We start from the raw sequence: 14,922 nt of genomic DNA, 5'->3' as shown, positions 1-14,922 counted from the left end.
ATATATATATGTGTGTGTGTGTGTGTATATCAATATCAATCGGAGGAGGGGGCACAGGTGAGAAGGGTGGGGGCAGAAAGTGGAGGTGAAAGCAGACGGCAGAACATGGTTAGAGAGAAAGAAAGGAGGCGAAAGGAAAACATTTTAGAGAAGAAAATGTTCCGTCGCTGTCAGGTTTCAAACCTGGGGCTTATGGAAGGAGAGGAAAGCACCATAACCTCTAGACCACAACAGCCCCCTTACAAACCCATGTGCATAATATATATACTCTCGCTCTCTCTCTCTCTCTCTCTCTCTCTCTCTCTCTCTCTCTCTCTCTCTCTCTCTCTTTCTCGCCCGCTATCTCTTTCTCATCCTTTGTATATCCGTCTCTTCTGCGCTTCTTGGAAAAGTTAATCTATGAGTATTATTTTGTTTAACCATTAAATCAGAATACAAATTCACAACAAGCAAACGCGAGTTCTCACCTGCAGTCTCAGTCCCTGTGCTGAAAAGATCATATCTGAAAAACAATAAAGGCATGTGAACAGATAGACGTGAGACAAAACTCCACTGGCAATCTGTAAACTACAAAAATTTGTGTACAAATATATAGTTTCTCCAAGTCCCCAACTAACTATAATACTTCTATGGCTTTTCATTTCAGTCGTGTTTGATTATAGCAAAATGCGAAATAGCGAAAGCCTGAATTTCGTATGATTTATTGAGTTATCTGTGATCGACTAAAAAAATACAACTTAGATTTTTGGAGATATTATTGTCCCTCTGCTACTTGTGGGAAAGACGTGAAATTCAGGCAAATCTGTTTAAAGGAAATATGATGAAAAAGCATTTGTTCCGTGTAACCTGTGCGGCGGGAGAAGAGGGTATGATGATACTACAGTGGGCGTATATTTGTTGGGGTTTTTGTTGTTGTTTTTTAATATTATTTTTTAAATTAAAGATAAGTCTTTTACGGCGTTCGCAACTGCATACGGTCATACAAGCGCGCGGGACACACTAAACATTTTCAGTTGGTATGAAATTTTGAATTTTGCCCGGGTGGCGGCCGAAGCCCTTTCTTATCGATTTTAGACCACCAAGGGGTCTTTAACGTGTGTGACTTGCACACGGGACCTCCGAGATTTTTCACCCTTGTCCGAGACGGCTAGGTGTAGATCTTTCCTACCAGAAGAACAGGGGTGTGGCTGAAAGACAGCAGTAAGAAGGAACCAAGGAGTAGCAGTAGAAAGGCTGCAGAAAGAGGAGGTGGCAAAGGAGGGGAGGGGGGGGGGGGGGCAGAACGTAGAGAGCAGGAACGGAGGTGAAAGGAGCCAATTTTAGAGAAGAAAATGTTTCCGTCGCTATAATATTTATTTGTTTGTTTGAGCTTTCATTTCGTGTTGTCTTTAGGCGGGAGTTGACTGACCCTGTCCAAAGCAGTGCCAGGTCGTAGTTCAGTGTACTGAGGGAGCCTTCTGTTTCCAGCCACGAATCAAATGAATTTAGAGCATCCTTTGTGGAGACATAAGTATTACTCTGGATGATGGAGGACGCAAAAACGTCTTCGTTGGTCTGTGGAAATAAATGGTAGAGTGAAACAATTTGATAGTTACAGATGATTCTATTAATTACCAGTTGAAATTGACACAAACAATATTATTAGACTACATGTATTAATTTCACAAGGGACCCGGTGGATCTGGTGGGCGGTTTGCAGGTTTTGGCAATTTAAAAGATTTAGCCGATCAGAACTCTGAATGTGTATCGACGACTGGAACAAGGGACAGCGGAAATGCTTTTAAAAGGTTGCTTTCTTTTGGGTCCCGGCCCATTGTGTTTATTGTATCACCCCAATTCCTACCTGAACCCCACCCCCTCCCTTGCCAGTACGAATGCCACCGCCTTTGCGGACTCGGGGCAGGAGAGGGGGGTGGCAGGGGTTGCCACTGTGTTGCCCCTTTGGCAATGAACGTTTCAAATTGTGTTGCAAGTATTTCTTTTGATCCACAGGACTATGCTTCATAGCAGATGATCTTGCTTACTGAATCAAGTCAAGAGAGTGAACTCCAATCTCCTATTGTTTAACCTTAACGGGTAGGTACATCTGAGGTGCTGTACATATTTTTTTTTACAGTGGGCATATTTACAAGGAAGGGGGCAGCATTGTCCTTGAACAGGGCTATCAGATATTTGAATTCTGTAATTTCTTACTTTTCCAGTTTTTGCCTTTAGTTCTCTTTTCAGACAACGTATGTTTTGTTTCCCCTTCTCTTTCTTAGGGTTGCTGCAGAACATCTCTTTTCCAGCTCAGTCTGTGACTGTACATGTAACAGGCCTTCAACGAATGCCCAATTGTTGGGGTGAGGGTTGCGCAGTGTCCGGTGGAAATTGTCATGAAGCGTCTCACAAGCATTTGCTGTTGTGATGACAAGCATTCTAGTACACAAGTGTGGAGGCAAAATCTGCATGCTTCCTTTTAATTTCTCAGAGTAAAAATCTGCTGCATGTGAGTTTGGTTTTACCGGCATAATGGTAAATGCGACACAATACCCCCACGGTATCAGTGGTCATTGCTTGAAAGGCAAAATGCAATTTGAGCCACTTTCCAGGCCCCGAGTCTGCACCTTTGTAAGCTCATGTAAGGCCCAGTGATTTCCTGATCAAACATAAATTTAGATGACTCAAATGAAGCATAACAAAAGTTATTTAACATAGTTAAATTAAATACAACAAAGAAATGAATCTTGTGTTTGTAGACAAGGCATAAGGGTTTGATAGTGTGGATAGAAATAAACTGTGGCAAACAATTGAAGAGTACAGCATTAGGGGACAACTGTTGGACAACATCAGAGCCATCTATACCAACAATATGAGCACAGTCTGCGCCCAAAACGGACTCACTGACTGGTTCGACGTGTCATCTGGAGTGAGACAAGGGTGTGTGTTATCACCGCTACTATTCATAATATACATGGACTAAATTACAAAAGAAGCAAAGCCCAACCCGATAGACCTGAATGAGATGCTGTTTACGGACGCTCAAAGCCTGACATATGAGAAAGAGGCTGAATACACAATGTCAAAAGCTCAACATGAAGATCAGTAAAAGCAAAATGAGACAATGAAAATCAACAGAACACCTGGCAACCTTAACATCAGTATCGACGGAAATCCGCTGAAACAAGTCACCGAGTTCAAGTATCTTGGTAGCATCTTTTCGGAAGACGGACGTCTCAACAGAGAAATTTAGACGAGAGTAAAAAAGCGTGACAGCGTCAGCTACCAGCTTGCCCCACTCCTCAAACATCCTAAAATCCAAAGCCAAGCTCATTAACTCTATCTTCATCCCCACCTTGACCTACCAGTGCCAGACATGGATCCTGACCAAAAGTCAGGAACGTAAGATAACCCCCACGCGAGCTGAGAGGTCTAAGGAGAGCCGTCAACAAAACCAGACGCGACATGGTTACAGAACAACAAGATCAGAGAAATGATGGGAACAACACCTGTCCTCCACTACATTCGAAGGCAAACAATCAGGAAGTTTGGACATCTTACACGTACGGCACCTCACGAGCTTAAAGCCTACTTCAGAAAAGTATCAGGGTACAAGGCAAGAGGAAGACCAAGAAAGACCAGGATCCAGGGTGTGAAGGGTACCCTGAGAACTTACAATATGCCACCCTGCCAGACCATCAAACTTGCCAGAGACAGGGAGCTCTTTCTCCCCTCGACGCCCTAGAGGAACAAGATGACGGACAAAGTAAAGTAAGTATGTCTAATTAAATTTAACATAGAAAGTTCAAACATCAAAATAGAGAAGGCTAATGTAACATTAGGAAGCTCAAATATCCAAATAGCGCGATGGAATGTAACAATGGAGAGTTCAAATTCAACCTTGTCTGTTCAAATTCAACATAATAGCCTATTTCAACTACGGTACAATAGGTTGTTTGACATGGCCTTGAGCACGTATCCGTCCCCCTCCCCCCTTCTCTCTCTCTCTCTCTCTCTCTCTCTCTCTCTCTCTCTCTCTCTCTCTCTCTCTCTCTCTCTCTCTCTCTTTCTCTCTTTCTCTCTTTCTTTCTTTCTCTCTCTCTCTCTCTCTCTCTCTCTCTCTCTCTCTCTCTCTCACACACACACACACACACACACACACACATGTATGCATTAAATGTGCTCAAAGTAGAAGCACAACTTGACCGATAGTTGAGAGGTACATAATCTGGCAGGGCCGTCTCAAGACCTATTTATTTTGTCGAAAGTGTATTCTGGGGGACTTTTGACTATTGAAACCAGTTCATCTTTCATTTCCATGGTTACTTTCCCAAATCATTTCCTAGCTCATAGCCTATTTTTTTTTTTTCGACAACGTTTTCAGTTTCCATCGCTCGAAGTACGGCATTGATTTGTAACTGTTCTCGTATACCGGTATTCTTCTTTGTTTATCCTTGAGATTGACTATTTATATTTTGGAAGTTGCTATCCTCACCAGGGGTGAGAACTGCCTGCGTCTAGTTATTCTCACCCCCCCCCCCCCCCAATCATGAATGGCTCTATTACACTTGGGTTGAGCTTTGGCTATCCAGTCTCAAGCTGGGGTGTAAAAGATGGGGAAAGCTGGAGATGTAGGCCTAATTTTGTCTCTACAAATTTTAAAGACTTAATGTTCAAGTGGTCACACAGCCCTGGATAGGCTCGCGCCTCTGAATGTGCCCATCAGCCTAATGATTGTTGATGATTGGGTAGATGTTTTACGGCACTATCGACACAATTTTGGTCATTTAAGCGCCATCAGGTTTCACCGCTACAAAATCAGATGTGTTTTTAATAAAGAGTCTTTCGGAGCTCGCAACCGCAAAGATCACACTATTTCTATTATGCTAAAAAGACATTTATTTTTTAAAAAAATTTTAAATTACGGAAAAGGCTTATTTACATTTGTATATACAATACAAATTTCAGTGTATGTATATATACACCGTATGTATATATATACACCGACAACGACAATTATATATTTTCACATTTTATTAAACAGTCCAATTTCTTTTATATAATTTAAAATTCTTCTAGGCTCTATGATGTCAAAAAGGGTCTTAACATCTTTACATTTAAAATATTTCCCACGGACATAATTAAAGTCGACACATTTCATTAGGATGTGCCGAACTGTGAAACTTGTGTTGCACGCCACGCAAAAAGGAGCTTCCTCTCCTTCGAGCAAATGTTTGTGCGTGACGTGCGTGTGTCCTATCCTTAGTCGGGTAAAAATTACTTTTTTTCTTCGTGGTTTTCTAGGAGTAAGTTTCGGTTGAATGTAATGGAGTTTGTTGTGTATTTGTTGATTCCAAATTTGGGACCAGGAGGATGTGACGTGTTCTTTTACTTTTGGTTTCATGTCAGAGAAAGGGATTTTATTATTTTTGTTTTCAGGTAGTTTTAGAGATTCTTTGGCAAATTGATCAACGGCTTCGTTGCCATCAATGCCTACATGGCTTGGAAGCCAAGCCATTGTAATAGTTTTTCCAGACTGATGCAGAAAATGCAGTTTAATGATAAGTTTCAAAATTCTGTTGTCGGAGGTGTCAGAGCGCTCTAAAGATTTCAGACAAGAGAGAGAGTCTGAAAGGATTAGGAAGGTAGACTTGGTTGATTGATCTATAATATTTAGGGCCATTTCAAGAGCTGTAGCCTCAGCAGTGTAGACTGAAGCTTCTGGGTGGAGTTTCCTTAAGCTTAAGCTGTATGGCGATGCAAGGGCAGTAGCTCCTACTGAGGAGTCATTTTTGGATCCGTCTGTAAAGAGTTTCTCTGCTTCAGGGTATCTATTTATTAGCTGTTTGTATGAGTTTAAGTATGTAGTTTTGTCTGTGGACTTTTTGTTGTGTTTTTCAAGACTAGTATCTATGTTTGGTTTGGTTAAATGCCATGGAGGTATGCTGGACATGGCAAAGGGCTCGATTATGGCTTCAGAAAAATCAATGTCTTTGAGATCGTTCTGGATTCTTATTCCGAAAGGGCTTACTTTATTTCCTGAGGAGGATAGAGTTTTTAGGTCTTCGGGAAGGCCAAAGACACATTTGTGGGCTGGGTTTTGGGGTACTGAGCTAAGTTTCAAAGCGTACTGCAAAGAGAGTTTTTTTCTTCTAAGTTCCAAAGATGGTTCATGCGCTTCTGCCTGTAAACTTTCTACAGGTGAAGTACGGAAAGCGCCTAGGGCAAGGCGAAGGCCTTGGTTCTGAACAGGGTCTAGAATTTTAAGGTAAGACTTTCTGGCTGATCCATAAACAGGACTGGCATAGTCCAGCCTGGAACAGACAAGGGAACGGTAAAGTTGAAGAAGTATTTCATTATCTCCTCCCCATTCAGGATTGGATAATACTTTTAAGGCGTTGAGAGCACTCTGGCATCTCGTCTTTAGGTCTTTCAAGTGTGGTAGGAAAGAAAGTTTATTGTCGAAGATTACGCCCAGGAAACGAGCTCGTTTTTTAACAGGAATTTTCTCTCCAAACAAATATAAATCTGGTTGTCGCACACCAGACAAAATGTACCAAGTTTGTTTTTATTGTGGACAATTTGAACCCGTGCCCGTTTGCCCAAGTTTCCAGTTCATGGAGTTAAAGCTGAAGCTGACGTTCAATGTAATCCATTTTGGATTCGGATTTATAGTAGATCAGGAAGTCGTCAACGTAAAGTGAGCAGTCAATATTGTTTTGAAGGGTTTTTGTGATGGAATTGATTTTGATTTCGAAAAGAATGGGCGATAAGATGCTTCCCTGGGGGACGCCTTTTTCTTGGGTGTGTAAATTTCATAGGGTTGAACCTACTTTTACTTGAAATGATCGATCTTTCAAAAAGTTTCGTATAAATTCGGGAAGATTTCCGCGTAAGCCCAAGTGACGCAGGTTTTTTAAAATACCGTGTTTCCATGTGGTGTCGAAGGCTTTTTCTAAGTCGAAAAAAATAGCCACAAGGGGCTCTTATTGAATGAAAGCTTCCCGAATGAAAGATTCAAGTCAATAATAGAGCGATTTTTTGCGAAAACCGCATTGGAAATTGGATAAGGAGTTTGAGGTTTCGAGAAACTACATTAGACGTTTGTTAATACGTTTTTCCATAAGTTTGCAGAAACAGTTTGTAAGGGCTATTCGACGGTAGTTTGATGGGTTAGAGTGATCTTTTCCTGGTTTTTGGATTGGTATAATAGTGGCAAGATGCCAACTGTTCGGAAATTGTTGGGAATGCCAGAGTTCATTGTAAATATCAAGGAGTAATAGGAGTGTTTCGTCTGGAAGATGTTTGATGATTTTGTTGTGTATTTGATCAGGGCCTGGAGCTGTGTTTGATAGTTCTGCAATATTACATTTTAATTCGTTAAGAGAAAAGCTACAATTATAGTGTTCTTCATTTGAAGAGGTAAAATCAACAGTTGTCTTTTCAGAAGACATTTTTACTTTTTGAATTCAGGGTTGTAATTGTGGGTAGAGGAATTTCCGGAGAGAGTTGATGCTATACAGTCAGCTACTGTTTTTTCGGTTTCTACGAAGGAGTTATTCGGTTTTAGGATGTGTTTGATTGTGTCTTTTTAAGTACCTTTTAATTTCTTTATCATCTTCCAGACTTTGTGCATTGGTGTGTTGTTGTTTATTTTAGAGACATAATTTCGAAAAGATGGGTTTTTTTGGCTGTTCTGATTATTCTGCGTGCTTAGGCTCGCGCAATTTTGAAATTAATGAGGTCTTCGTTTATTTTAGATTTGGCTGCAACAGATTTTTGGCAGTCTTCAGTGAACCAACATTTATTTTTTTCGGGGTTTGGTGGATAATGTTGGTATGTGTTTTTGAACGATCTCGAGAAGGGTTTCATGAAATCGTTCAAAAGTTTGTGTTTGTGTTTGAGATGGATTGAGTTTCTCCAGACATTCCATGTGAAACCCATCCCAGTCCGCTCTTTTAAGATTGAAACGGTCCGGGATAGGAGTTCGGTGTGGAATGTCTGGAATTAGGTTGATGGGGAAGTGGTCCGATCCGTGTGGGTCGTCCAGGACCGACCACTGAAAGTCTGGAATTAGGTCTGAATCACATAGGGTTAAATCTATGGATGAAAAGTTTAGGTTATTTGAATTTTGAAATGTTGGGGAATTGTCGTTAAAAATTCTAGTATTGGTTTTTGTTAAGAAATCTTCTATGATTTTACCTTTAGTGTCAGTTGGTTCATTTCCCCAAAGAGGGCTGTGGGCATTAAAATCTCCCAACATGATGAAGGATTGTGGGACCTGGTCTCTGAGGTTTATTAGTTCTCTTAAAGATAGAGGATAATTTGAAGGGATGTATATTGAACAGATAGTTATAGGACGGTGTAGGGTGACCCTGACCGCAACTGCCTGAAGTGTTGTGTTTAGTTGTATTTGTCTGTTTAGTGTTTGGTTATTTATTAAAATGGAGTTGCCCCCAGAGGCGATTTGGTTGTCGGTGTATATTTGGTTGTAAGTTTGATAGTTTTTTAATGTGACTGTGGGTGTTGGCAATTCAGTTTCTTGTAGACAGATTACATTTGGGGTGTGTGAGGTCAAAAGATAAGAGAGTTCTGCCTGTTTTGCACGCAAACCGCGAATGTTGCACTGAAGAACTGCCATTTTTATTTATTTTGAGGGCACGGGTTCGGTACATTTTTTTGGGGTCGTAGGTGACCTTTGTCTTTATTTTGTTTTGCTGCGGTCACGGTGGACCGCAACTTTTTTTGAAGGAGAGTGTGGAGGGGGAGGAGGACCGGAATCCCGGATACAGGTAGAGGAGGGGGAGCGGGTGCTGGAAGTGGGTGGAGGGGCATTATTAGATGAAGGATGACGGGATAGAGGTTGAAGCAATGAGGGTGTAGGATGTGGTGATTTGTGTGAGGATGATGATGGTGGGTATGTTGTGAGTGAAGAAGATGATGGGGGTGATGATGAGGATGATGAGGGTGAGGATGATGAAGGGGGTGAGGATGAAGAAGATGGCTGAGAGGGTGGTGATGAAAAGGGGGTGTGGGGAGATGGCGGATGGAGAGTGGGAGACATAGGAGGGGAGGAAGTGGACTCCATGTCCTCCTCCGTCTCCAGACTGGAGCGTTGTTTTTTGTTCTGCTTTCTATATATCTGAAGGACCTTTCGGGTTGGGTTTTTGTTGTATTCTTCGGCGTCGATCCTTTTGGATAAAGCGTTGATCTTGCTTGAGCGAACGTTCCGCCCTATGTGTTAGGATGGCTTTCTCCTGACACCACTTCAGACGCTCCGTCGAAGATGCAGAGTGACCCCCCAATCGACAATTTGGACACCAGGGATCTGCAGAGCAGGTCTTCCCAGAGTGTCCTTCCTTGCCGCAGCGAGGACACGCTGCACCACGACGACAGCGCAGCTGTGTGTGTCCTAAGCGCTGACAGTTGAAACAGCGCATCGGTTTCGGAATATATGGTCTAACTTCGAGTTCTAAGTATGCAATGTCTAATTTTGTTGGTGGTGTGGGTGTGTTGAAAGTAAGGATCCACGTGTTGGTACAGATTTCCTTACCATCCCGCCGTATTTAGATACGACGAGCATGGACAATTCCATCGACCTCCTGGACCATCTCTTCTTCCGTACAGCCGCAGAGCTCTCGGCTTTTGATGACACCCTTGGATGTGTTCAGACTTCTGTGAGGCTGAACACATACAGGGATGCCACCAAACGAGGTGCAGGCCAACAGTTTGCCTGATTCTATGGTGGAACTGACTTGTATCAGGAGGTCTGTGGATCCTAGTTTTTTAATATATTTTGTTTTGTGTATATCGAAATGTTTTAGGGACTTGTGTATCTTAAAAACGCTTAGTGTAGTGAGATTTGTATCTTGTTTTTCATCTTTTGGGGAGATCACAGAAATGGTGACCACCCCAACGATTTCCTTTTTGGTAGGTCCCAGATGCTGACATGGTCAGCATCTTCGCCCGAAAGGCCCTTCTTTCTCTTGCCCAGGCCAGGAGTTGCACCTGCTTCTCCTGTCTGGAACTTGTTGGGAATTGGGGTGGGAGAAATGATTATGATTGAATCCATGTGTGTTTTGTTTTTTATTCATCGCCAGGGCTCCCCACCCGCCACCGAGTCCAACAAGGGGACACCACTCGGAAGTCCATAGCTGGTGTCAAGGCTACCCTGGAGGTATACTCCCAATCAGACGGCAAGAAATCTTGCCTTCTAACCAAGATTGGTCAAAAACCGGTTCTATGAACCGGTCGCAACCGATTGAGTGCAGTAGGCAGTGTTGCCATTCTTAGTTTTTTACCACTAAATTTAGTGTTTTTTTCGGTCGATTTAGTTTTTTAGTTTTTTTGCAGCACATTTAGTGGGTTTTTGTTTTGATTTGTATTACTTAAAACAATCATATAAAATTGATTAAAGAATTTTGTCGTTCTTTTGTTAAACGTTATAAACCAAAAATAAATGCATAAATAAAGGCGAAAATGATGACTATAGTGCAAGAACAGTCTAAAATCTGGCCTGTCTCAAGATTATCAAGAATCATAGATATACAATAGGCCTATATATACGTGGCGTCGGTAGCCTAGTGGTTAGGCTACCTGACTCATAATCGTGAGATTGCAGGTTCGGGGGTTCGAGCCTCAGCTCGGTCCGACGTTGTGTCCTTGGGAAAGGCACTTTGCACGAACTTCCCACTTGGCTCGGTCCTATCGGAGACGGACGTTAAACTAGGAGGTCCCGCCCCTTAAATAACCTAATAATGTTAATAGGGGCCTTAAACCCATACCATTTAGGCCTATATATTATGAATATGTTTGCCTGGTCAGAAATAAAGAACCAGCTATTACAGTTTTTTTTTTAAAGGAATAAATATGTAATATAAGGCAGATAAACATTTTTAACGGTTTTTTTCGTCCCATTTAGTGGATTTTCCCCAAAAATTTAGTAGTCTCTTAAAAATCGGGATGGCAACACTGGCAGTAGGCCACTGCACCCGCCCGTCTAGACCGAATCCAGGGCCAAAGTGACGTGTTGGTGAGGAAAGCCACACCTCAGCCACCAGGGTCCCCTTCTCCGGTCGTACGGGTCGCACCCCACGGTCAACGGGGTGCCTAGCGTTACGGGTATTTGGGGTCTATTCTTTGCTGGACCGGACCTTCGGTCGACAGAACGGAAAGAAAGATAGATGGATAGAAGACATAGCAAAAGCGGACAAAAGATGCCACCCCTACGTCAGAGAGCTAGTGACGTACGAGTGGCATCCCACCGGGGGGGTTACACCCCCTGTTGATGGGACAGCCAACTATTTTTATTTTATTCCCCGGTCAGCTCGGGAAAGGACGAAAGAAGAAGGAAGAAAGACGATAGAAGACAGACGATACACCAAAGCAAGTGTCGCCCATGTGCACCTGAGCGTAGATGTCCATGGGCGCCAAATCGCCAGTGAAGGGGTTGCACCTCCTGCTGGCGGAGCAGTGGGTCTATTTATATCCCCCCGACCCACTGGGGGTGACTAGTGATACCTACCGGTACTCATGAATATAGCCTAATTTTTAGAAGGCTATTAATTTATTTAATTAATTTTTTTACAGTAAGGCAATGGTAACGGTTCTCAGCAGTTGCCAAGTAGATGGCCTGAATACGGAAACAAGTTCTAGGCACTCATGAGTCATTTCCCAACCACATGCAATAAGCCATCAAGGGCCAAGGTGATTTTATCGGCCTGTGAGAGGTCAGGGGTGAGTCCTCGCCTCATGCCCACACCGAGGTGTGGATGAGAATATCGGATCATGAGGTATCATATTGGTGGCTTTTTATTATTATTTTTTTTTTACCAGACAAGCTTATTATGTTGTTGTATCTTCCAGGTGAACTTGCTATAAACGACTGACTGCTTCAAAGTGCTGGATTTAACAAAACGAGATTACGGCTAGATCAAGATCTCGACAGCAGACGGCGAGACGCGAACAGTACACAACGAACGTTGCTAAGAGTCAGAGTTACCTCCCCTGACACGGAGATGATAGTTAAGTTATAGGCCAGGCCTAGCTTCGTAGCTTTCGTATTGTTGACTTTGAACTTTGAACTTTCCCATGCTGCTGCATTTGAATTTGAACTGACAATGACGAACTAGTTTTCTCTAGGGTTTACATTTGAGCCTTCCTGTGAATACATGTGAGCTGTCATAATTTGCTTACGTTTTCCATTTTGTTGAATTGGAGCTCTCTTTGTTTAATTGTTTAAGGCAGAGAAGGAGATGGGAGGACACCTTTACAGAGTGGACATGAAAGACGATGGATGACAATCTGAGGAAAGCAGAGGACAAAGATAAATGGCGAGAGCTGATTTTCAAATGCAGTGGTGCCCCCACTGTTGCCCCAACCACGGGATAGAAGAAGAAGAAGAAGAAGAAGAAGAAGAAGAAGAAGAAGAAGAAGAAGAAGAAAAAGAAGAAGAAGAAGAAGAAGAAGGAGAAGGAGAAGAAGAAGAAGAAGAATCCATTGGACAATTTTGATATTTGATCTTTCGCTGCTGCATTTGGTCTCTCTATTTTGATATTTGATCGGGAAAAAATATAAGCTATTGTGCAAGATGTAATTTATCAACTAGATCTAGATCTAACGAGTACAGCTCATGAAAAAAAATCTTGCGCAAGTTGGGCCAATTGTCATGTTCGCTCGTTCGATCTCGTTGAACCGTGAAGTTCGCTCTCGTGCACGGAAGCCCTTGAGTACAATGACATACCTCACGTTCTGTCCTCTTGAGTTGTGAAAGCATTAAAGATTGAGTGAAATCTGTACAGCGCGTGGACTACATACGCGTTTTACGTCTTTTGGTTGTTGGATAAATCAATCTAAAGGACCTGTCTCTAGATGATGAAACTTTAAACGTGACATAATAATGACTAAGGCTCCGGACAAATTAACAAACAAATAAAGTAACACTGAAAATGGTCGGCAGGAAATTATTTCTGTGACAGGTCAATTCTGCATTGTTATCTGTGCTCAACAGGATGTGACTGGTGTGCTTATTGGTCGGTATCGAGATCAAAATTGCAAGCCGGATATAGATCTATACAAACCCCTGCAGGGCTTGGCCCGATTTCCTGTCGGTAATAAATAGGCCCTTGATCTATTCCTCCAATTTCAAAAGCTGAAAACCGGCTGACAAGCGGATATCCTGTTAACCACATTTGTTGCTGTCGGAGGCTATAATTATTGCAGATATTTAGTTAGACCCGGTCACGTGGTAATAAGGCTTAGAAGTGAATGAACAATCGACAGGGGATTTTGCATGATTGTTTTGTTGTTTTTGTTTTGGGCGTTTCGCTGTATGCAAGTTCGATACTCTTTTTTCCCTTTCAAAAAAATAAATAAGAAATGGGGGGGGGGGGGGGGGGCTTGTCCAGTTGCCGGCAGATAGCTCTAAATAAAATTCATTGATCCTTAGTTGTTTTCTTTAATCTGGCATGGCAACCATGCTGGTACGTTTGCTCATTTAATTGGGGGGGGGGGGGGTTCCTTTCAAATGCGTGTATTACAAATACTCGATACACTACAATGACAGATTCCAAAGACGCTGTTACCGCAATGCAACTGAAGTTGTTAGCCTAGTCGTGATGGTGAGGGCAAGAGGGGATAAGCTTGATGCACAGAAGGGGAGGTGGAGGAGGAGAACAACAGAGTAACCGTAGATCGTATTGTCAGAGCACTTGATTCGACGTTTGCTTTCACTGCCATTTCATGCTCAAGTAATTGTATAGAAAGCCCTTTTATTAAGCGTATTCATTTATATCCGTTTCACACGTATATTGGCTTTATAGCCATCACAAATTAATAGTTTGTTAAATATTCTATGTTTCTCGTATATTTGAACCATATTACTCTAAGCCTAATTTCTCAGTGATTTCCGAGCACCGGACCAATCAGGAGGAGGGGGGATTCAGAGGGGCATGCCCCCCCCCCCCTCCGAGCCCTGAGAAAAACAAATCTGATGGGTTACAGGGGAGCCTGCCCCCTTGTTTTCCCCCATGATTTGATTTTTGTAAATTAAGTTTGAACATTTTCTTGAAAATATTGGTTAGCGACAATTTTAGTGGCCCTATGTGTGATCTTTAGCAAAATATACGACCGTTTCACCCTCAAAAGTAGGCTATTGTGTGCGGAAGTGAAAATAAAGATGTACCTAAAAAAATAAATCCCCACTCCCTTTCCAGTGCCAATCATACCCTCTTCCCAAGCCATCCGAATTCTTCAGCTTTCTAAGGAAATATTTATCTTATCAGTCAGCCTCATCACTGATAGGCCTATTCCCATGGCGCTCGTATCCCTACCTAACTAAAAGGTTGCACAATACAAGAACAATCACTCTTTTTGTGATGTCCAGAAAAAAAAATGTTTCAAATAACCCCAGCGGTAACGTCATCTTTATTATATTGGTCCTCATAGAGCACTACCTTTAAGGAGATGCGTATCTTGTACACTAAAAATAGGACCTCAGAATGCACTGAAAGAATTTTCAGAAAAGAAACAAAACATTTTCTAAAGCACCTTGGGCAATTCTTGTGTTTTCGCAAAGCGGAGGACGTACGCAGCTCTACATCTAGATCGGGTTATTATAATTTGACAGAAGACACTACCCACAACAATTTAAAAAAACAAAACTAAAAGATAAATAAAATCGAAGCGTGTAAGAAAGCTGCCTTAAGCAGTAGCGACAAAAACAAAATATTTTACTTGGGGGAACTCACCAAGATGGAGACTTTCCTTTTGCTGATCTTTAAGTTCAAATTGAGTAGAGTATCATAGCGAGCGTTCACCTGTATGATTAAGAGATATATTGATGATGGCAGTAATAATAAGGATAATAATGATACTTATAATAATATTTCTCGTAGCAATAATGGTAAAAATAAAACTTACACTTAATAATAATAACAATAACAA

General features: G+C 42.0%; 1 protein-coding gene across 1 annotated transcript in view; it reads right to left on the bottom strand.

The window, feature by feature from the left end:
- The window catches only part of LOC101861052 (metalloprotease mig-17), a gene marked incomplete at its 5' end in the record, with an annotated part of 73,202 nt that overhangs the window by 38,601 nt on the left and 19,679 nt on the right, over positions 1-14,922 (bottom strand). Inside the window, 3 exon segments of the mRNA XM_013084385.2 lie at positions 468-502; positions 1,409-1,554; positions 14,727-14,795. Of these exon segments, the coding sequence (XP_012939839.1) occupies positions 468-502; positions 1,409-1,554; positions 14,727-14,795 (250 nt within the window).

The sequence above is a fragment of the Aplysia californica genome, unplaced genomic scaffold, assembly GCF_000002075.1.
Source record: "Aplysia californica isolate F4 #8 unplaced genomic scaffold, AplCal3.0 scaffold00289, whole genome shotgun sequence".
Classification (NCBI taxonomy): domain Eukaryota; kingdom Metazoa; phylum Mollusca; class Gastropoda; order Aplysiida; family Aplysiidae; genus Aplysia; species Aplysia californica.
The sequence above is the reverse complement of the archived record's forward strand: the minus strand, read 5'-3'. Positions and strand labels throughout refer to the sequence as shown.